The 25,197-nt window shown below is 34.8% G+C and overlaps 1 protein-coding gene across 2 annotated transcripts in view; it reads right to left on the bottom strand.

The window, feature by feature from the left end:
• TINAG (tubulointerstitial nephritis antigen) overlaps nucleotides 1-25,197 on the bottom strand; it is a 77,291-nt gene that overhangs the window by 40,306 nt on the left and 11,788 nt on the right. Inside the window, exons 4-9 of one of the 2 annotated variants that reach the window (XM_026507207.4) lie at nucleotides 23,505-23,619; nucleotides 12,933-13,056; nucleotides 9,176-9,326; nucleotides 6,866-7,046; nucleotides 5,437-5,482; nucleotides 1,939-2,062 (exon numbers count right to left, since the gene is read on the bottom strand). In XM_026507207.4, the coding sequence (XP_026362992.1) occupies nucleotides 1,939-2,062; nucleotides 5,437-5,482; nucleotides 6,866-7,046; nucleotides 9,176-9,326; nucleotides 12,933-13,056; nucleotides 23,505-23,619 (741 nt within the window). Of the gene's footprint in view, nucleotides 1-1,938; nucleotides 2,063-5,436; nucleotides 5,483-6,865; nucleotides 7,047-9,175; nucleotides 9,327-12,932; nucleotides 13,057-23,504; nucleotides 23,624-25,197 lie in introns of both variants that reach the window. The other variant, XM_026507212.3, reaches the window with a different exon arrangement.

The following is a 25,197-nucleotide window of genomic DNA, read 5'->3' as shown; positions in this document are numbered from 1 at the left end:
ATGAGATTATATCAATCCCTTCCCACTACACCCAAGGGAGGTCAGCCAAAGAATAAACTACACTGGAAGCCCACTGGGCTGCCTAAGTCCTGGCTAAACCAGAGACAATGGTTGAAAGATGGAGCAAAGGGAAGCAAAAATAAAGGCAAAGAGTAGCATATGACAGCAAAGACACTTGCAAGATATTCTGAGTCCCACCAAATTCTCTGGGCTGTGAACTAAGGGGGCAGAGTTGATTTGATGAGCATGGGCCCAAGAATCACAAATTTCAGTTAAATCAGAGATTTTTCTGCAGGAAAACTCAATGTCAGAAACCCTGGAGCAACGACACCAAAGTTCTGAAGTTACTGTAGTCCCAGATTTTTACACCTAATATTATTCTTGAATTAAAGGAAACCAAACACTTTCTCAAACATGTAAGAAATTAGGGACTGCAGGCATTAAGAGTCCTTCTTGATAAAAGAAAAATAAATAAAAAAATAATAATAAATTTAAAAAGAAGACATGCTGGAAAATAATTCAACAAAATTATTCAACAAAATAACTGATAAAAATTAAGCTCAAGGACAGAAAAGCCATCATAAAAATATTTGCTTATCACTGACTCTATTAATACACAATGAAGTTTAAACAATTATTAATATTATAGTTTCAGAGCAGAATGTAAATTCTATAATCCTGTAATATGTAAAAATCATAATATTACCAATAAATATAAAATGTATGAGAGGAAGAGATGTGGGGAGAAGTATAAGAATGATAACTTTCTTCATTTTGTTAAGAAATCAATAGATACAGGAGGACCTGGGTGGCTCAGTCAATTGGGTGTCTGCCTTTGGCTCAGGTCATGATCTTGGGTCCTGGTTGAGCCCCAGTGTTGGACTCCCTGCTCAGCCAGGAGTCTGCTTCTCCCTTTCCCTCAGCCCCCCCCCCTCCCAGCTTGTACTCTCTGTCAAATAAATAAAATCTTTTTAAAAAATTAAAAGTAAAATAAATAAAATAAAGATGGGACGATGATTACAGAGACATCACAGAAGATAACATGTTTACATACCTTAGAACTGACTCAGAATGTTTCAAAGATTAGTAAGAAGAAGGCAGCAATTTGGTTGGAGTTGAGGTTGCTTAAGTGCAGGCTCAATCAAATTTAGAGAGGAAGGACGTGTTCAACAGGAACAAAGTCATTTACCACGATGGCAAAGTGAGAATAGTGAGGTTTTGGATGGAAGTGAAAGAAAAAGACCCAGAAACATTTCCTATAGCATTTTGTTGAGGTTGGACTGAGACATTACAAGAAAGAGCTCAAAGACAGGGGAGAGTCAGAATGAGCTGGAGAAGGCACTAGGAAAGTGGTCTCAAATGACCTTACTGTCCTTTTGAGTACAGTCTATTTGTGAAACTACTTACTCTTGAAATGCAACCCAATTTTGAAGCTATTTCTTGCCCTGGTAGAGATGAATGTATTTTACTCACAATTTGATAAGTGTAATTTCTAAAATGCTCACAGAAATACAAAAAATAATCTTGTACTGAATTAAAGGTGACCCTATCCTTTCTCCCTGCTAATCGCTACCATTTGTAATTCCATCTAAAACCTTCTCCTCAAATCCTAATATGCTTTGGATTTGTACCCTTCCCCTGCTTAGGCCATATGCAGAATTTATTCCAATAATATATTTCCCTTCTTCTTAAAATAGATTTTTAGAACAAACTCATAACTGAGAGACAGGAAATGATCATCTTTTCCAGAATGTTGAGTTACCCTTTAACCAGACTTTAAAATAATGACTTAATAGTGACAAAGTTTGGATACTTTTTAATTTGTATGGAACTCTCTTATACCAAGGAGAAATCTGGTACCTGTATGCACTTTATACACGTATGTTCAGTTTCATTTTCAAAAAGCATTAAGTGAAGGTTTTTAAGAATTTGCCTTACCCAGTGAGTTTGACGGCATGTGTCTGGAGCTTTCGATATTTGCTTGACTCTTCATTTGTTCTGGTAACATGTCTATATATCCCTGTCTTATAATGGAAGAAATCCTCATGGACTTGCATTATGGCTAAAACAAAACCCAACAGAATGAAACAGTTTTAAACAAATCTCTTTAAAAATCTCTAGAAATTCTCACAGAGCAATCAATGGTTAAATTGCCAGAAGGAGAATCTAAGAAGGGACTTTGCAATTCAGCCTACTTTTCTTTTCTACTTGATTTAATTGCTGCAATTTTTTTGTTGTTGTTCTCTTATAAAAACAGCTTTTAGCTGTTTAGAATATTACTTAAGTACACATTATACCTTTAAAACACCATCTATTCTTAATTGACAGAGGCACTGTTACCAGGAATGGAGACCCTTGCAGAGCAGCCCCACTCCACTTGGCTAGTGATTGCTATTTCTCCATTAACCTTGGTCTTCACCACGAGCCTCTTAAAACTCCAATTAAGCTAGCAGTGAAGGGTGAACCTAGCAAACAGGGCTTAAAGTAATTGCCCTTAATCCTTGGAAGTAAATACAAATCTTTCCTTGGTGAGTTTGAATAAAAAGCAAACCTTTGGCAAAAGAATACTCTGACAAGATTTCATCCTCCCAGCTCCGGAGAGCTAAGCCACCATTGTATTCTTTAGAAAGTAAGAGCTTTTACTTGATAAAGTTCTCCTTCATTCCCTCACCTAGGTTACTTCTTTTCTGTATTGTGTGATGCTTTGTTGAAGGGCTTGGACAATTTGGGGTGAAGACTTTAAACTTCTAGAAGACGTGAATTAAAAATATTTTTAGTTGGGACTAGGTAGGTGTACCCTAATAAGTGCACAATGCTTGTCTATATTATTTTGACATGTTTTTTAAATAAAATAAAAACTAAGGTCACAAGCACTTGATAGATCCTAAAATGAAAATTCTACTCCAAAGGCAAATATAACTTTTTAGTGTTCCATCTTCCATTTCCTTTGTTGTTTCATGCCTTTTCTGATGCTGTTTAAATATTCTCAAAAGAGGTTAAGTCTTCTTTATCTACCTTAAAAATACATCCCTCTAAAATAAATAAAATACCTTCCCATTGGATTTTCAGAATTTATATAACTGTACTTTATGCAGATCTTATTTTGTTCTCTTTTCAGCACCTAAACTTATTTTAATTCTACAGATTTTAGAAGAACGCACACTGTGTTATTTATCTAGCTTTCTATTGCGTTTTACATTCTTTTGTACTGAGAGAGGAGAAAATGCTGTATGTTAGCCCAGGCAATGCTGTGCAGACAAACAGATTGCATCTACAGCAAGATGAGTCAACCAGCACTTATATAAATGTGAAGATAGTGCTAGTGGTTTTTCTCCTCTATAGAAACATTGACCCCTTCAGCTCTACTCAACTCTCCCTAAGCACCAGGAGTAATATATACGCTTCACTGCTGAGAAACAGTACCAACTGAAGAAGCATGGGAGAGAGACCATCACAACGAACTTGAAGGTGGCTCCTTGCTTTAGTTTCTTTTTTTTTTTTTTAAGATTTTATTTATTTATTTGACAGAGACAGCCAGCGAGAGAGGGAACACAAGCAGGGGGAGTGGGAGAGGAAGAAGCAGGCTCATAGCAGAGGAGCCTGATGTGGGGCTCGATCCCAGGACCCTGGGATCACACCCTGAGCCAAGGCAGACGCTTAACAACTGAGCCACCCAGGTGCCCCCTTGCTTCAGTTTCTGACACCAAAACAGACTTGATGAACCCCTAAAGATATAACTACATAAGTTACTGAAGTGCAATTTTACTTTTGGAAAACTGCAGCAAACTTACTACGCAGCATTATGACGAGGCTGAGGGCATGAGGGAGCCCACCTTGACTGCAGCTTTATCTCCTGCTCCTGGCTCAGGTTGGCGGGAGGTACGTTCCTGACACGTGTTGAGTAATTTGGATTTCAACTTTACTGTTGTAAAATGTTTATCGTAGATTCTTACTGTGATTCTTACTTTTGATTATTTATGATTCATTATGGGAAATTCATGAACATTTAAGTACTTGACGATAAAACAAACCTCCGGGGCTGTCAACTTTATAGAATTATGATCCAAATTTCTTGACTGATTAAAAGAGAAGACAGAAACTTGAGAAAGTACTACAATGGACTTGAAGATTCAGAGAGCTTAAATAACTTGCCCAGAGTCATTTAAGTAGAAAATGTCAAAGGTGGAATTTTGAATTCAGCCTTGACTTCCAATGCCTGTGCTCCTTTAAATCTGTCACAGGAACTTAACTTATCGAAGCATGCACGTAAATCACATTGATACCCACAGTCTTTTAACAGCCACTAAAAGTTACATAACTATAAGGGAAAAAAATTCTCTTCATTTGCTCGTGTTTTGTTTAAGGTCCCAGGATTTTTAGAATTAAATTCAGGACATGTTTAGTGTAAGCTCTGGTTTCTCGATAAATGTTAAGTGATGATAATGATCGACAAAAATTATTCCACCACAAATTCAAAATCTGTGGCTCCTGCTAGATATTGAACCAGTACTAATTAGGTCAGCATTCAGAAAAGCAAAAGCAGATGCTGGCCAATAATTCCTTTGGTATATATCAAATGTTTTAAATTTAATTTTGGTTAATTTAAATTTATTTGGTTCATTCCACTACACTGATAATATATTTTGGGCCTTTCACATGTTCACAACCTGAATTTCCACTTTAGGCCTCGTTGGGTTTGTTCTATGCTCTTCAAGGCAATGTTTAGTACAGGAAATATACTCTATAAACTTATCTACTTCATACATTGCAGTGGTGCAAAATAAAATTCAATGGGTAAGCAGAGGAACTACATATCAGAGATAATATCTTAAAAATCAAAGTTAATGTAAAGTCGGTATATTATTTTTTTACTGTTAATTTACTATCCATAAAACATTTACAAATTGAAAATAGAAGGCATTTTATAAAACACAAAAATCACACTGGCTTATTTAATGTATTTTGAGTTTATGGAAAGGGAAAATATTTAGATTTTTTCTACTGCTAAAGCTCAATTTTTTTTTCCAGTCCATTACCTAATCTCTTTAAAATGAAGGTGAGGAAATTTCTAATACTATGTACGATTCTTAAATATGACTGAATAATTAAATGAACTCCACCACTTAGCATTTCATGTTTGACTGTCTGTTTGGCCCATGATCACTTTTGGAAAGACTTAGCAGACTTTCATCAAATGTGTCACTAATATTTAGGAATTCAATTTATGAATCTATCTTCTTAAAATAAAATGGCAGAGAATGAAGGTATTAGGTAAACATATACCCTATAACTGCTCTGATCTTAGAACTGTTGAACCTTTATGAACACTCTAAAAGTAAAAATTTTCTTTTATTAAGCTCCTTTTGCATGAATTAAAAGGTAATATTGTTAATTAAAGAAATAAATAAGAACCAACTACATTTCACTCAAGCTTACCCTGTACTGGTCCATTTTGCATGATTTCTTTCATGATCTCAGTTTCCTAGAAGGAAAAGTATCAATGAACATTGTTAGCAGAGCATACTAAACCTATTGTTAGTGTATAATGTTAGGTGCTGTATAATCAGTTTAAGAATTATACAACCCAATGTGCCTTGACCACTTATAATTTACTCTTAATCATGCCTTGAAATACTCACCTGTGAAACACTACATTGATCAAGTTCCTAAAGACAAGATGCACCCATTTGTTTCATTGACTTTTACCACTGGTAATAATTTGGGAATGAAAAGGAAATAAAATAACAATTTTTTCTTGTCACAAATAAAAAATAATTAACTATGTTTTATCAGTGGAGACTTGTGTCATCTCCATTCTTTTGATCACGAGAACACCAGATGATTGTTTAGTGAGGTTCCTCAGTGTGGCTATAGTATATAAATAGCCACTGCGTGATGCAGCCCTTAGTAAAAAGGCAGGTCATTCATTTATTCATTCGTTCATTGATCACAGAGTATATACCAAAAACTAGGACAAAAACAAATATTGACCCTGTGCCTGTCCTCAAAGAATTTACATTTTGGTGGAGTAGACAGACAGTAGCCCAACTAATTGCATCATGATATAATAAGTTTATTATAGAGAAAAGCACAAAGTTTCCAGAGATGCAAAAAGGAAAAGTGATCCTATGTAGGAGTGAAGATAAGGTCACAGAGAAGATGAAGTTTTGACCTCGGTCTTGACCCATGTGTAGGACTCTACCAGGTGGAAATAAGTGGGATAACCACATGGGTCAGAGGAATCATCACGTGGCTAAGTAGAGAAGCGTGAGAGAGCATGATGTTTCTAGGGAGCAGATAGTAGTCCTATCAGGAGGTTTTGGAATAGGTGGAGGGGCATATGCAGGCAGGACAAAAGTCTGTATAGGCAGTAGGTCAGAACCAAATCACAGAAGAGCTATATGCCAAACCGTAATCTGTAGGTAATTGAAAGCCACTGAAGGTTCAGATATTCTGAAAGTGAGGTCTGGGTAACACTGATATGATGGAGTAAAATTTGTCCAGGCTTTCAACATGAAAAACTAGAATCTAAGGGAGTCATTTTCCCATTATGTCTACGTCTACTTCAATTATTTTGTGGACTAAGGCAAAGGATTGACACAATGAGCTCCTACCACCAAAAAGTCAGTGAATAAAGGTCTGATTTAGCTTTTGTTAAGTATGTGAATATATATCATGTAATCATTCATGCTGCTAATATTACAAAATCTGAGAGTCTTTAATGGACACTTTAAGAATATAAAAAATTATATCTGAAAACTAGCATTATTTTAGAATATAATAGTTTTTAAATAGTTTTAATAACAGTAGAGCTGTATCTTTTTGAGAAAGTTAACCATTGTAAATTCTTGCCATTTAGACTTACATTGGAGGAGACTCTGTATGGAGGAGAACATTGGTAGATCCTGTTCGATTTCTCGATGTTGTTGGGACATGGCTTTGTGGCATGCCGTTTTCCCCGCCCATCAGACCTACTTGCCATGGCGCAGCCATAGTTGGTAGCATTTTGGTCCTTGAAAAGTGGATAGCATGCATGGGATACCAGTCTATGAGGAATAAGCAAAGAAGTAATACTTAGGAAAATGCCATAATATCCTATCTAGGTGCAATTTTACTGAATTAAACATTTATAAATGTTCCTGACTGCTTACATGTGAAACTTTCAAAATGTGGATTAATTCCAACATACCAGTTCAATATATTATACTCTTCCCTGCCCCCTCATTTTTACTATAATTTTAAATGTCTCATTTCAATCCATTTTAATAAATAATTTGTCTACAGTACAGAATTTCCTGAAGATGAGAAGTGACTGTCAATAAAATCTATGGTAATATTAATAGTGGAAGGACTTCATCCTGCACCTATAATTATAATGTAAAGAAGCCAAGTTTTAATGTGAAAAAGGCAACTATTTTATTATGTTGAGATGGGGTATTTTGATTGATGATAGAAGTTTTGTAATTAAGGCTGTTTTGATTTTGGTTTTACTTTTATACTTTAATTGAGTTATAAATACCTTTTCATAAGATTCCAATTATTATGTTTCTGCGGTTCATGATATTTTGGGAGAAATACTATACAGTAAGATAATGTTAAAAGTTAATAGAGTAGAAAGTTATCAGACACGTACATTGTGCAAAAGATAAAATCATTTTGATTTCTGATTTTGAAACTGAACATAAACAGTACAGATTATTTGGTACCAAAACTAACATAATTTATCAAATAAAGAAGATCATAAGGAAAATAAACCATAAAATTGATTCTATATATATTCAATTTGAACTGGCCATAGAGGTATCCAACAGGATTGCTTCAGAAAAATTCAATAGTGTTCAACAGAATAAGAGAATCTGTGCAAGGAGCGTGATGAAAGCAAAGTCATTAAAGACTATAAACACTTCAAAATTTCTTGCCTTAAAGGTATTGCTTTGGGATAATGAATGTTATAGGTTGAATTGTGTTACCCCAACACCTAATGTGATGGTGTTTGGAGGGGGCCTTTGAGAGATAATTAGCTTTAAATGAGGTGATGAAGGTGGGGCCCTCACACTGGCATTAGTGCCCTTATCAGAAGAGGAAGAGATACTAGCACTCTCTTTCTGCCTCTGAGGACACAACAAGAAGGCAAATGAGAAGAGGGCTCTCACCAGGACTAAATCAGCTAATATCTTCATCTTGGACTTCTCAGCCCTCAGAACTGTGGGAAATAAAGGCCTATTGTTTAAGCTCCCCAGTCTATGGTATTTTGTTATGGTAACCTAAGCAGACCAACACAGTAAGATTTAGTTGGGTTTCAATGTTAATTTATATTTCTAAGCTTCTAAAGGGTATTAATTTTTGTCATAGTACAAAATAGAAGCCAACCAATCACTACCATACCATGAAGGGATCAGCCCAAGTTGTTCATTCTAAGCACTACGTTATTAAGCAAAATGTATGAAATTTTTTTGAAGAAATTTGTTGCCACCCATCAATATCTGACATCCATGTTTTCATAGCACCTGACTGTTCTACAGCAAACCTAGAGCACTCAATGGATGATAAAAAGACAGGGGAGAAGTACATATGTATACTACTAGCTATCAGCTGCAATTTCCTTACCCAAATAACTTAGCTTTTAAGTCGATTAGCTTTTACAGTAGCTATGAGGATGCAGTACATATCAGACTACACAAAAGTAGGGAAATACAGCCTGCCTTTTCCCATCAAATGGGACAGTGACACTCAATGATGTTGCTAAGTGGAGGCAACTATAAATTCTTTATTTTATTCATCTCATTCTTAACCTAATTTTTATCTGGCATTATTCATCTACCTGGGTAACTGAAAGACTCAGCAGAGGTATCAGCAGTATCAACTAGTCTATTCCCACTGGGGCTCAGTAGAGCCATTTAGCTCAGAGCAACAAGAAGACAATGCTTACTTGAGTCTTTTCATGAATTTAGTAGAATTTAGAAGGAATATATACATTCTTCAAATAATGGCTTCCAATAGCTTATAATCTTAGTAGATACCAAATATGGTGCATATTTAAATGTAATGCACGCATTTGTCTAAATGTAGCATCTACATATTTTTAGTAAAAATCTTGCAATTTATTTTTTTCCTTATTCTAACCCCAAACAGAATTCATAAGAATCCTAGAAATATATGTTGGGCAGCTATTTACCCACGTTTTCTCAGGAACCACCAAGCCCTATCGATGCTTCCACTATTGCATCCATGTCGGTTCTTGGCACAGCAGGAGATCAAATTCTGAGGGGATAGATTGGCTGTGTATCGACCTTTGGACTGAATTGCTATTCGGTCAGCTGCCACACCTATTTCAAAGAGAATACTCATTAATATTCAAATGGCACATGGCATTTTTAATAATTTAAATAGCCCTTTTTTTGAATCCTAGTTTTCAGAACTTAATGTAATTTAAAATTAAAGCCAATGTCATTAATATATCTCCATATTCTAGCAAGGTCAACTGGGTCTTAATTTCAGTCATAATTTTTATCCAATTTTGGTATTGCTCAATTGTCTTATTGACTTCAAAGTCTTTTCTAGTCCCTTGTGCCTTTCATGTTCTATACATTCATGAATTTTTCATTAAGAAATCTGTCAGGTGAAACTCCTTGAGGGCAAGAATCATATCTCATTTACATTTGTAACTCTTGTAGCTCACGTATAGTCATGGATAAACATATAACTTTTGAAATGAGTGCAACTAAAAGGAGGAAATCAGGAAAACTTATTGAAATACTAAATAGAAATTCATCCATGTTAATCTGATATACTGGAATAAATTGAATCCTTGGTTTTTAAAATGGTATCTAGGTTAAACATTCTGAAAACCATTCATAAGCTAATCTATACTAATATGAATCTTATAAAATATCTAAAAACTACATAGCACACATTTTTCCTTATAATACTTCTGAAAATCATGATCCTATATTACATACATATGGAATTCACCTTGTTTATACTTGATATAAATTTATAACAATATAAAATCCCCATGGTTGTTGTTAATCTGTGCATTCCTTTTCCCGACACATATTTATTGGTTGCCTACTAGGTGACAGGCACTGTACTAAACACTAAAAATTACAATGATGAACAAGAACCACAATGCTACCCTCACAGAATACTAAACTACGGAAATTAATCCACCAGTAGCAGAAAACTATTTATGTTATCTTTTTGACTACACTATCATGCTACACTAATATGAATGATGAGATCATGGAAAAATTTTCGTACAAATTTTTGTTGTTGTTGGGTGGCTGGTATAGTTTGTTCTTGATATTTAAACTTAGTTACTTTTAATTAAAGACATCAGAGTCGTAAACTTTCTTTTATCCATCCAATTTTCTCAGAAGAAGTTATAGTTTTTGGCCATCAAGATTGTCTGTATACTGGAACTTCTCAAGGTGCTAATTTAGAATTATTCTACAATAATTCATTTTTAAATAATTCATTTACATATATATTTCTGTATGTACAGGGTTTTTATGTAACTCAGCATATGTACAATTCTGTAGTGCAATTTTGGCACAGTTTAAATGCTCAATATCTGTTCAATCTATAACTTCCTACTTCCTTCTCGATTCCCACCTCTTACTGTGCTGGGATAAATTTCATAAGAGCAGATGACATTCTACTCTCACCTCTGCTAGTCTCAAGAAAATAACTCCCTCTTTCATAGAAGAAAATAGAAAATTTTTAATGTTTTGACTTTCAGTACAAGGGTTCAGAACCAATGTAAATTTGAAAATGTTAGTGTAACTATTTCTCTAGTTCAAAAACTACTTGCGACAACAGCAGTCAAGGAATCAGTAACCTGGCTTCCAGGATCATTTCTGAGATAGGGTAAGTCATTTTATCTACTTGTAACTCTTTTATAAAAACAAAGGCTTGAAAAATGTGACCTCTAAGATCCCTGACAGCCTCATGAATCTGTATATTTCAACTCAAGGATAAATATTTTAAATTCCAATGGGACACAACATGTTGCTCTTCTCAGATATTTCTGAATCTCAGTGAATGTTTAATCCAAATTCACTTGAAATATTTAAGAATGACTCAGCTCAGTGAATTGCTTTCCACCTTCTTTTGAAAACTGTAATTGGCCTTTGCCTCTGAGACACACTCTATCATTTCCCCTGCTTATTTATTCTACTTCTACATTTGCCTGTGACATCATCATCCCCCTCCCCCATTTCAAACTCTTTTCACCTGGTCAGCTTCTGACATCATCCTTGAATTGTATTTGGCTGCGTAACTATTGTTTTATATATGTATATTTTTAAATGTTTTCTTTATTCCATTTAATAGATTTTAGCTTCTTTGAAAAACATTTTTTTCTTATTTTGACTATTACTTTCTGACATAATTATTTGGATCTTTAAAAGAACCTAGTTTATTCTTTTCTTTGCTTAACACACTTAGAAAAAAATAGCACGAGCCTGATTTGTCATATTGAATACACACAATATAAAACCATGTCTTCTGAAACCACAAAAGTGTTGAAAACCCTCTTTCTGGTGTTTTGGTGAATTAGGTAGGGGGACATATCCAGACATAGCCCTGGCCTGAGGCCATCAGTGGAACCGTGTCCTGGGGTGGGGACACCAAAATGCACCATCCAAATCAGGCTAGCAAGTTACTCTCACTATTTAATCAGCAACATCTTTCCCAAGACATCTTCAGAAATACTGGTCGAACTTCAATTTAAAGCAAAATTCTTATAGCTCACCTAAGAGGTATAATACATTAACCACATGAACATAAAATGACAAATGATTTATCTGATTAAATATCTCCCTACCCATATGAAACAAGGCTCAAGCAGGTCTGCCACGTATATCCCTAATAAAGTGAGGACAATAATCGGAAATCCAGAAAGCATTTGTTTTAGAGGAGTAGGAAGTAGCATAGACTAAATAGATAACGCCATTCCAGAGGTAAGCTTGGCCAAAGGTATTGGTTCTAGAACAAACTAGCTAATACTATGAAGCAATGATATTTGAACACATATATCAGCACTTTTCTGTCCAAAATAGTATCACCCTTCAGAGCTAGTTTCTCTGCGAACCTATGTCTCTATTTTACAAAGCTTTCTGTGCCAAGACTTTAGAATTCTGAGCACTCTTGGAATTACCTTCAAAGCCTAGAACATAGTTTTATGAAGATTTTTGATAGTAGCCAATCAACATCATGTTAGGCTTAAGTTATTTGCTGGAATATAATTAACATTCCTTTGAGATTAACTTAGAGACCAAATCTTAAGATTAACCTGAGTATTGATGTATTGGACTTGTGAACTTACATGAAAGTAACTATAAAAGTAGTATTCCTTACACTTTTGAAATAACAGCAATACTAATTTGGAAGCTACTCTTACTACTTTGGAGTCAAAAGCCACAAATTCACAAATTCATTTTTATCTAAAATGATAAAATCCATTTAACCCATTATTATTTTGTTCTGAAGTATTTCTTTACATCAAAGTTTTTTAATAATGAGGTATATTTTTGCAAATTTATAAAGAAAAGAATATAAGAATTATATAGGTATGTTTAAGTTCATATTAGTATTACAGATAAGATTATGAATAAAGACATATCTTACATTCTTCTTATCATCTGGCCTTAACTCTCAAAGGACAAACAAATTTTAGCAACTTTTCTTTGTTGCTCTTTTGACTTATCCTCCCCTTAAAATTACACACTAAAAATCAAGACCAATTTTCAGAGTGAAAGTGGATTTTTATATAATGTTCTGGCTGCTTTCTCTGGTATAAATACAATTTTATTTTAATTGACCAAATGTTAATATTTAGATATTCTAAATTTCAAAACCTTTTAATTACTACCCCAGAATCTCAACTTAAAGGGAGAATTATAAGGAAGTAAGTAAAATGACTTTATTACTTGCAGTAGAAAATGCCCATGATGCAGCACAATTTTTTTGATCCAATGGGCCATGAGTCCATCCAGGCCATTTATAAGAAGCAATAAAAAACTCTGGGAGATCAGTTGTTGCAGGTAAAGAAGCCTAAAGAAGAGAGGCAGACATGTCAGATTTCTTCAAATGTATCCCAATAACCATAAAAAAAAATGCCATGGTCTTTTATAATGTTTATCATTATTTTTTTATTTCATACATTCATGTCTTCTGAATGACATCCCTGAAAGGGATTAGTAGTGTAGGATTTCTATGTCATATATGTTTAAAAATAATTCAATGCAGGGAATCCTAACATAGAGCAAAATCATAAGATCAAGAAGTAGAATTTTTTCTGGGTTACCATACAGTGCAATAATTTTAGTCAATGTTTCTATCATCCTGATTCAGAGTTTGGGTCACCCATACGAAAGATGACATGGTGTTATTTAAATTTGGCCTCAGAAATAACATTTACTTTTATGTCCCTTCTTATGTGAAAGAGTGTGATTCTGTATGAAATTAATTTTGAAACAATGCATTTGTGACAACTACGCGTTACTACATTCAGAGGCCCAGGGAGCACCGAGCTTACCCTGGCCATTAGGAAACAAAACTGGGATGAATTGGTTGATAGTTATAAAATCCTTGAAGATCAAAAAGGGCTTCTGAAAGTGTGGAATGCCAAATGTAGAATACCATTACTTCTTCAGAGAACCACGTTCACCTCCTGACAGGGTCAGTTTCAGCTGCTGTCTTTCCATGAAGGTCAATTAAATGGTACGGACCTTGCTCTGTTCAAGTCACTCAAAGAAAATCTCAAACACAATACCTTTTTTCCCAAACTTTTCTAAAGAGCGATAACTTTCACTTCCATAAATAATAAGGACTAAAACCAAATAAGGATTTTGTTTATTAATTTTTATCACTTAAGCATACACATATTCATATACTTCATTTTTGAGAGTGCTTTAAGGTTTTCCATTTTTTTCTCAATATTTTATCTTCTTGATAGCTCTATGTTGTATAATCATGGCAAATATTATTTACTCTATTTTATGGATGAGGAGACAAACTTCTAAAAGTTAAATGACATGTTAAGGTTAAATAAGAAATACCCCTGAAACTAGATCCAGGTTTTAGAATTCTTAAGACTAAGCTCCATTTATCATTTCCTTACTTTATCAGAAATACATCGATATTTTGCAACAGAAGTAAAATGTCTATAAAAACTAAAATTTTACCTATTTAATAGTTTTATGAGCATGGATTCCATTAAACAAGTTGGGCTACTGATCCAGTATCGTGCAAACAAAATTACTTCTGACACGTATATAATTACTTCGGAGACTAAAGGAAGATTTGGAATTTACATGTCAGCTTGAAAAGATAGCCCTCCAAAATATTTATAAATTCGAATTTTAATGAGATTGCTCAGTTTTGATTTAAAGAAACTATTATCACCCAATAAGAAAGTTATTAAATCCTGTGTTCCATTACTAAAAACACTGCTATTTAGATGATGGAAGAAAAGTACAGAAAATGTCAAGCAGATCACAGTAGAGTGCCTGCATGATACCTTTAAGAGCAGTATCATGGAAATCCAGGTGATGTTAGATCTTTATGCCATTAGACTGAGCACTCTGCAGAAACCTAGGGTCGGAGCAGAATAAATTGACTGCTCTAGATAGATAGTTCCAGAGAGATAAATTCATTCTCCAAAGGAGTCTTTCTAACTGTGATGGAAATACACCTATCTTATTAATTACTAATACCTTCCAATTTTATTATCATTGCCTTGTCAGTGTGCTTTTAAATATTTATAGGACTAAGTGGTCTCAAGTTTCCAAAAAACAGGTGCAGTGTTGGTTGTTACTTTATCACTTTATAATTTAATAAAATAGCTAGGACATTTTCCTTCAACTCTGTTGAAGCAATAAAGATACAACTATTACTTCAAACACATTTCAGCCTGGTTGAATTCAGAATTTGACTTCCATATGCCAAAACCTGCCAGAATGCTTTGTACATAGGAGGTATTCAATAAATAGCTCATATTAATAAGGAAATATAGATCTAACTGGTGGAGTTCATCTCTTAAAGTGTTTTTCTCCCATAGGCTCATTAAGTTAAATTATAAATACCAGTCTGATTTGTTGTTTTTATGATTTATTGCTTAAAAAAATACTAATGGTTAATACTTCTCATTAAGATAAAGCAATAGAAAAATAACAAACAAAATGACCTTTTTATTTAAAACATATTTACCAACCCACTAAGCCAGATCCAATTCAAAAAGCTCACCTATTGGATCTTTCAGAATTTTTATCATTTTTTAATATTGCTTTTCCTAAAAATAAGCCCATAGGATTTGAAGATCAACAGGCACATACCATCTTGCAATTTTATTTGCCTTATGATATCAGATAATCTGATATAATAAACAAAGAGCAAATTTTATATCCCATTATTCCATAATTATTGCACGCCCTTGTAAAGCAAGAGTGTTTTTAAGGCATATAAATAAAGGTAAGAATCACAGAATAATAGCTTTTAGGAATGGGTAACACAAATTTGGCTTCAATACATACTTTGTCTGTGTGTGTGTGTCAAAGGATAGCTTAATAAAGCAAAAGAATCAAGAATATCAGCTGAGAGTGACAGAAATTCAAAATGACAGTGGCTTAAATAAGATGGAAATTTATTTTTAAAAAGATTTACACTGTGGCATATGGGCATTTTTAATTCTTTTAACTGTAACATTGAAAAAGTTTCCATCATAATCTAGTCGTATTTCCAAATTAACATTAGTCAAATTTGAGGTTAAATTTGAACAGTCTCCCTGCTTCAGTATTTCTATTTAAAATCAGAGATTAAAAATACTGTGAATATAAAAATTAAAGGCAATGGTGATCACTGGAGAATTTTTTACAGTACTTTCTGCATTTAATTGAATCAAAATCTCCGAGAGTAATGCAAACATAACTGCAGAGCAGCTTGAGAACACTTTAGTCAAATTCTGGACATTCTGGACATTCTTCTCTGAGCCCATATCTCCACAATACCCACCATGTGAGTGACCACCTCTATCTCTGGCTGCACTTTCCTCCACTTAAATTTGGATAATCAGAATTACCTGAGAATCAAAAGAAGGCAACAGAGAATATCATTCTCTTCTGCCCTTCACAATCCAAGGCCATGAATATAAGAAATTTCTTCTAACCTGTTTGATATTGGAGAGGCTAGGGCTAATTTTCTGGTTGCTAATGGCAAAATGAATTTTTCATCTTCAACAATATTTGTCTTCATGTTTTTAATTCTGGAAGGATTAGTTTGGATATTTCTCTAGTTTCTATTTATAGGGTAATTTGCTTAATGATCTACAAATAACAATATTTCATGATCACACTATGGCAGGTGGTGCTAATTCTTCTCCAATCCTTCCCCTTTTCATAGGATTTCCCTTTATTCATAGAAATAACAATTTTAGCTCATCACATGCAGCTCAGAAAAAATGACTGCATTCCCTAGTCCCCTTGACTACTATGTGTGGCTGCCTTACTAAGTCCTGCCCTCTGGGATATAAGCAGAACTGTCATTGGCAGTTTTTGAGAACTTTCTTCAAGAGACAAATCACTTCACTTTTATTCCTTTTTATTGATCTTTTTTCTTTATTTTCCTGCTAGCAAAAATTACATGTGTACAGATAGACATGGAAGCAGCCTTCTTGAACCATGATATAACCTTGGCTATAAAGACTGGAAAACAGAACAACAAGAAAGAAGCAGCCTGGGTCTCCAACACCATGGAGTGCAATTCTAATGGCGGACCACCCATCTCCAGGTTTGTTGGTGGTAGACCAATACCTATGTTATTTAAGCCACGATCATTCTGAATTTTTGTCTCTCTCAGATGAGCCTAATCATAACTAAAATGGCACACATATCTGACATTAAAGTTTCTAGGGAAATAGCAGATTTCACTGAAGCCAAGACATCATCAAATACAAGAAGAATCCCAACTCTAGAGGTGTAAAAAAATGAAGACAATAAGCATCTAGAAATTGATGAACTATGATATTTCCTCAAACGAGTTTCTTAGAACACAAGTTCTCGGGGAATTGTAGTAATTACAAAAGAAGGAGTTGATTAATCTAGCAGTTCTGAGAAACACTGGTTTTGAAAATTAAGTAGATTTTCGTCCTCATTGCAATATTTTTTACAAGCTACCTAAGTGTTGTGAGACTCCAGGAAGTGGAAATCATATTCTCGGTTTTAAGTGTTCATGACCCAATGCCAAGTATTTTATTTTATCTTATTTTATTTCATTTCACATCCTTTTGATTGTGAAGCACATCAAAGGACTAGTGTTTCCTGGAACATGCTTTGGGCAGAGCCATAGTCTGGAGTAGATAACCCAGGTTTGGGACTAACCCAGAGAACAGGTGGTTGTACTATCAATACACCAAATCACCTCAGGAATCTACTTTTTCACAGCTCCAAATATTTATTCACAGAGAGGGGAAAAAAATAAATTTTCACATTTCTTTTTGGAGATTTGCCTTGCAGTGATCAATTCAGCCCCATGGTGTTGTTCAAGTCATGTTCAACTATTTCACAGTGCTATGCACCAGATTGCAACTAGTACAGAAAAATAAAACTGAGAACTAAAACCTCAAAAACTGACGTGAGAGATACGACACTGCCGCGAGCTCATTCTGCCACAAGCTCAGCTGAATAAGGAGTGAGGCAGTATTTTCTAAAGTTTTCAAAGGGTCTGGGGCTCCACTCTGGGAAGGAGGAAAAGGAGGCATAAGCACATGCTTTGATGCGCTTCGAATTTTAAAACTCTTAATTCAGAGACAGCAAGAACTGGCATCTTAATCTGCCCCTCGCTCTTTACCTACATAGATGAGAAGATTCGGAGACGAACTGAGGAAATATACACTTAAACAGACTCCACCATGACGTCTGGCCGTGCCCTTCTTCTGCAGCGACATGGGCACCTGCATTTTATAAAGTTATTACTCAAGCCTGATGCCATTTGCTTATGTTCATGTATGTGGGAGCTAAACTTCATTTTATGGGAAAAATGGTCATTTTTGTTTCCTATTATATAAAGAACCAAACCATGTAACTTTTCTAGTTACCAAACTTTACTTTTCTAGTTAGTGTTTCATTTTCTACAGAGGCTTCTATTTACACAGGTGACAAACATATTTGGAATCAAGTAGATTATTTTTAATCAAATAAAAAATTTCAATAGCCTAATGGAGGGTTACAGACTACACTTGGTAATATTCCCCTTGATTTTTTCCAAAGGTACTTCTCGCCCCTCAGTACTTGCTATCATTGAAATATACTTCAGAAAGGAAGAAACAAATTCCTCCTATTATAACTAATGATAATAGAAATAAATCCAGGGACACCTGGGTGGCCCAGTCAGTTAAGCATCCACCTTTGTCTCAGGTCATGATCCCGGGGTCCCGGGATCCAGCCCAGGGTTGTCGGCTTCCCTGCTCAGTGGGAACTCTGCTTCTCCCTCCCCCGTCCCCTCCACTTGTGCTTTCTCTCTCAAATAAATAAATAAATTTTTTTTTTAAAAAAAGAAAGAAATCTAGTCAGTCAATACTGAATATTATCTAGATAACGATCAAGTATCCAGACAATTAAATAAATTTTCATTTCTCATCTCAATAATTGGTGGCTTTAAAAGTTATTACATAATACATAAAATATTTTACTTTAACTTCCAATAAACCATGAAGACATTATTTTTCCTGTGTTAATAATGCCTACTAAAACACACCAACATCATTTATATTGAGTGACTGGGAAAAGATGTTATACTAGTAAGCTATCAGGTTGACGAAAAAACTTTTAAAGCATCTGTAACAGCTTTGTTCACTTCATTGTTCCCCCTGGGAAATCAACAACAACAACAACAACAACACTATTTAAAATGTTTTTTTAGCTGAGACAAGTATAGAAGTGAGCTCTTAATTTCCCCATTTCTGTTTGGAAAGTAGTATTTTTCATTCAAAATATTTGCAATATTTATAATACGGTATAACACAGTGAAGCTTCTTAAAGTTATCTCCCAAATTCAAAAGCACTTGAACATTATGTCTAGAAAAACAATCAGGTACAAAGCTGTTGATTTGAATAGATTTGATTTGATATTATTTGATTTGATTTGATATTATTTGATTTGATTTGATTTAGGAGCATAGTAGAACTTTCAGGTTCACCAGATATATGTAAACCCCATCAGAGCCAGTAAATCCAGAGCTATAGTTTTCTTTATCAAATAAAAATCTCCAAGTGATGAAACTTTCTATAACTTGGTTCTTACTAAATTAGTAGTAAGGCATAGTAGGGAATTGACCCCACTATTCTCCCAAGGTTAATGCAAGGGAGAAAGAACTTTATATGATATATAATAACAGTTCTGTTATATATATATAATATGGTATATAGTAAGCACTTCTCTTTCAGCATTTCATGGACTTCTAACAACCCTATGAGCAAGGTACTACTGCCATCACCATTTCACGGAGGAGAAAATGGAAGCAATAAGTGCAAGAGCCAGACTGAGCCCCAAGTGCACTGGCTCCAGAGCTCCTGTTCATCATGGTAAATGGAATGGTGCTCACATGGGTAAACACACTGACTCACACAGACCTATTAACAGACTTCAACTGTGATGTTTCTGCTGCCTCAAAAGGACCTCAGTCAATGCCAGGTTTGTTTGCATATTGTCATAATAATTGTTGTCTCCATTGTTTTCTTTCTGAGACACTGAGAATGTTCTGATTTATCCCTAAATATACTTCTGCTCTAGTGTGAATTTTCAGTAGGAAGAATATAATGCACCATTACACAAATTTATTTGACCACACCTTTATTCTTAATCTTACAAGATTGCTGGTCCATGGAACAAATGTTGAGAAATACTGAAATAAGGGTCAAACCATGTCATAGTCTATTTTGTAGTGTAAGGAGACAAAATGCTCAATAGGCAGAATTTGAATTTCCTGTGGGGAGCTGTAGTCCTTCTGGTGGCCAGCTCCCAATCAGTCCCATTGTGAATCTATCCATACGATATACAAAGTTTCAGTGGAGTGCCAGAGGATGGTTAATTCGTCCAGTGGTTCTTAACACTTCTAGAACAGAGCTGTCCAATCAAGACATCACTTTGAACAATCTCAAACTAAGAAAACCTTCCAAAAAAAGGGGGAAGAGGGTGGGGAAGGAGAGGGAGGTGAACCATAAGAGACTCTTAATTATAGAGAACAAAGTGAGGGTTGATGGAGGGGAGGTGGGCAGAGGATGTGCTAAGTGGGTGATGGACATTAAGGAGGGCACTTGTCATGAGCACTGGGTGTTATCTGTAAGTGATGAATCACTAAATTTTACTCTTGAAACCCCTATTACACTATATGTTATTAACTAACTAGAAATTTAAATAAAAACTTGAAACAAACACAAAAAGAAAACCTTCAACAAAAAAAGATAGGCATGCATTCACCAGCCAGCCAGCTTTTGTTGACCTGACACCAGACATAATTATTCCAATGTGGGTGAAGTGAGTCTGCATACACAGCAAGGAATTGCATGGTCTAAACAGTGTCCCTCCCAGCCCTTCTTTCTCTTTTTTCACTTCCTATCATGCACTCTGCTTGTACCCAGGGAAAATAGTAAGTTTATGTTTCTTTTTTGTCTATCCTCACTTAGGATTGTCATCCAGGGACGGTTCTCCACAACCCTAAAGTTAACTTTTTCAGTCCTCCACTATTAATATCTTTCTATTCTTCATTGTGACTAACCACACTCTACAAATATTCATTTGAATTGAATGAATTCATATAGATGCAACACATTTTTCATAACTATATGATCATGGAACTCTTTGTACAATGCTAACTGATATTTCTCTAACTCATGTTCAGCAAATATATTATGGGAATAGTGACTTAAACCAGGAATGAAACCAGGAATCCAACCAGGGAAGAGAAGAGCTTTCCCAGAAACCAGGAATGACTCATGGCTCATCTTTCCCTCCCCAGATAAAGAATTACATGAACCTCAACTCTCAACCAGGTAACACAGTCAAGGAAAGGAAGATGTTTTGGGTGGGAATGCAGTGGAGTTCCTCAACAAAATCATTACCACTGTTGGCAACTGCCTACCCTGGCTCTCTATATAGGCCATCCTGTGTTAAAAATGCTATTAAAAAAAAAAGTTGGGGAAAAGGGGGGGAAGAAAAATTATCAGAAGCATAGCTACAAAGAAAAGAACTCATTTTCACTGTAGTCTGAGGCAAGTTGATGTATTGAGGTATTTTCTATATAGTCACCAGGCTAAGAATTAACATATTTTTTACCTCTTTCTGTGGCAACTGGTTCAACTGAGTTCACTTCCTGGAAGTACTTGTTATATTTCTGATTTTCTTGTGTCTCCAGATATTAGGACAACTCTAACACTCAGAAACTTTTTGAAAGACCCTCACCCCTCAAGCTACTATGCCCTAGAAATAAGAAGCTATTTCCTTGCCTTACATCATAAGTGGGTGATGGAAATCTTACAGATCAGCCAAATTTTCCTTATTGCTTTCCTGGAATAAGCCGGCAACTACATTACACTAATTTATAGCACTCGGCAATTTTAATTCTCCCAAAGTACTAATCATTGGGATTTTTCATTTAAATATCACTGCAATGACTTTCATACAAACAAATCCCTAGCAGCCAATAAAGGACGAATTAGAATTTGACTTCCTTTTCTATACTAGGGTAAATGACAACCTCATATTCTCTAGAATAGAAAATATTCCAGGTTGCAAAAATTAAAGCTTAAAAAGGAAGGTTAGAAATAATCCAGAGAAAATGTATATAGACACCCAAATCAGTATTTGGCTGACTGGGACCCTTAATAAAAGCGAGGGAAAGAGCAATCCTTATAAAGGGAGTGAATTTATTCTTTTCTTAAATAATTCAGCTTCTTTTTCCCCCCCAAATGGGGATAAAAGTGAAAAAGAAAGCAGCCAGAAAAAATTAAAATAAAAATAACTCTTCCAATTGATCATATAATTAGGTCACTAAAAACCATGAATCCAAGCCACATCTCTAAAGATTTTGTATCTTACTGTTTCAGGAAAGATCCAAAAGTATATCTAAGCTGATCATTTCATAATCTTAGCTCTGCTTTTTGCTATTTTGAACCTGCACTGGCCAAAGCTAACGATTCTAGTGGAACTCTAGGGACTATTTTTGGGAGCAGATGTTTTAAGATGTCCTGGCTCTGCACTCTAAGTAATTCTGTGGTAGCTTTTCACTTTTCCCAATCTCAGTGTGACTTAACCTCTCTCAATCTCAATTTTCTTGTCTTTAAAATGTGGATAATTATAGTACCCACTATATCAAGCTGCTGTGGAAATTAGATGAAATAAGGTATGAAAGTGCTTATAAGAGCACATAACACACATCTCCTCAATACGTGGCAGCTATTATGATCTTTTCTGATACTAGTTATAATTTATCAGGCCCTGCTACTGCAATTTGAATTGGTATAATAACTCAGGGGATTACATCTCTTGAAAGCAAAGTACATTAAATGCTTCACGAGAAACCTGTGGATTTACAACTCATCCAATGGCAAACAACAACCCTGCTTGCTCCCGAGCCACTGGGAGCTTCCAGGCAGCCAGGACCCGAAGCCTGCATTGCAGAGAGAGGAGGCTGCACTCCCACTTTACCCGCGAGCACCGCTCAGCCTTGGGCATTTGAACTAGGCCTTGAATACATTCAACATCTCAATTGGGATGTGTGCCTGGGACACCACACATCTGGTGGTCAAACTGCAGCTCTATGAGTTAGAGGTCTGTGACACTGGAGAGATAGAAGCCTCTTTATACAAGATACCTGTTATGGGATGATAACATCTCCTAAAAATGAAAGGGGAAGCCAATATAATGGTACAAAGCTTAAGGCTGTAGGAAATGCAGCAATTTCATGGAGGAGTTTGCAAGGTCACCTGGCAAAATTTGAAAGTGTTCCTGTAATGGAAATTTTGAGGATAAGCCTTTATGAATCGCCATAGTATACATATCTGCAGTCACTGGCATTTCTCTTAGCCTCATATGATAATGGGTAGCCCAAAGACACCACAACTTTGTTTGGATGAATTCAAAAAATATCTGGGTTTACTTTTAAAAAAGAAAAATAAGGACAACTAATAACTTGTTTGAGCACCGGGTCACTAAATAATCAATAATCAGAAATAGGAATTTCTACGAAATTATGAGCCGTGTAAAAGAACACAACCGTTCTTAAAGACAGGACACTTGATCTAATTGACATTGGTGAACTTCAAAATTCACCTGAAACATTTAGGGAAGGTAACAACCATTTTGGTAAAGGTTTTTTATTTATATGACAAAATTACAACTCTGAAAGCTCAAAACCCACTATTTTAGTTACTTAAAATTTCTTTAAATGCACATACAAACATACCTGTACAAACACACACACATTTGAGTCAGACAGAGAGAACACTTACCGTCATTTCATTCATACTGAGAAGCAAGGGACTAGGTGGCAGGGTGCCGAGACGGTACTTGAAACCTTCTTCCAGAGTCATTCCCCAGAACTGGCTGTAGTTCTGAGCTGTCCATCTGCCTTACAAATGAAAGAGAAAAATTGGTATAGGTTGTGTAATATCACTTTTATAAATGGTGTTTGTTTATATTTCTGAAATTATACAAAATTGGAACTATTACTATAAGCTAATTATTCTTTATATAAAGAATGCATGATTGTTTACTCTAATAGGAAAGCTCTTCCTAAATTAGGTCTCTTTCAAATATGTTAATGACTTATATGAGGAACCTAAGGCTATATATCAATATAGACTAAATACAAGGATAGGTATCTTTACATATTATAAGGGATTAAGCGGCAAAAGGCCAATATATGTAGTTTCTTTTAAATGTTATTAAGTGCATTTTAGAAAGAAGCTTGAATGTATAGAAATGTACTTACAGATTAAACAGGGTAATTGTTTTACATATAATTTAGATTCAGAAAGAATTTGACCATGTAAAAGGAAATATCCATAAAAACTGAGGATAAAATAGTTATACTTAAAAAGATTATATCAGTGCTAATTAATTATATTGAAATATTTTATTTAAATACTGGAATGTTCTATCATAGATTAAAGAGTTAATTTGCATTAAGTATTCAATAATCTTAGTTATTATTAATGATGATACAAATTCAATTGATGTGAAATTAGATGGTAAAAAGTACGTATTTTTTAGAGACAGGGTTTGTGCCCTTACATAGGAAAAGAAGCTTTGTTTTCAAAATCTAACACTGACATTTAAATCCAATGAAAAATTTCTTGAAGAGATAAGAGTCGATGAGAAAGACAAAAGTGATTTAATCACTGCTTGTTTGAATTATTTACAACTTGAGGACAATATATTTTCAGTAGTTAAGTCAAATCTAAACTTAATTCTGTTAATTACCAAAAATGCTGATAGTGCGATAGACTCTAATGAATGATTAAAGATACAGCTTGATTGTCAATAATATGCTTAGCAAGTTCATGCTTTTCTTTTATAAGAATCTGTTAGGTCATAAAACCCTAAGCAACTTGGAGCCACAATTTTGGGAGTGCAATCTCCATCATCCAAGGAAACCTCTGACTATATTAGATATTGCAGCCTATGTAAGAGAACATTAGGACTAGCCTTGGGCAAAACCATGACATCAGTGAAGTATGTCTTTGGTACCCTACACTAGTAATTTTCAAACATTCAGATACATTTGTGGTCATTTAATCACTCAATTTAGTGAGCAGGGATCAGTATTTTGAAAAATAAATAGAATACAGGAAAAATAATAGGAAATATTAGAATTTATTGCATGTCGTAAGGGTGAGTATTGTTTTTATATGTGTAGGTGTGTGTATAGCATGTATTTGTATGGATATTCATGTGCACATGTGTATACTAAGTCACAACGTCAGATGTATGTTTTACTGTGACGTAGGCTCAAAAAAGTATGAAGGGACTACCACGCCATCCCATCCTCTTTGATCAAGACTCGTTGCTTTCCCTTTAATACAATTTAGCATTTACTGAACATTCTTCATTTATCATATTCTCTCTTAAAACATGGCAATAAGTTAATTTCTCTACCCTCACAGAGCTCATACCCTAAAAAGACTGCAAAGAGAGAAATGA

The sequence above is a fragment of the Ursus arctos genome, unplaced genomic scaffold (assembly GCF_023065955.2).
Source record: "Ursus arctos isolate Adak ecotype North America unplaced genomic scaffold, UrsArc2.0 scaffold_29, whole genome shotgun sequence".
NCBI classification, from domain to species: domain Eukaryota; kingdom Metazoa; phylum Chordata; class Mammalia; order Carnivora; family Ursidae; genus Ursus; species Ursus arctos.
Note: the sequence above shows the minus strand (reverse complement) of the source record. Positions and strands in the feature narration are given on the sequence as shown.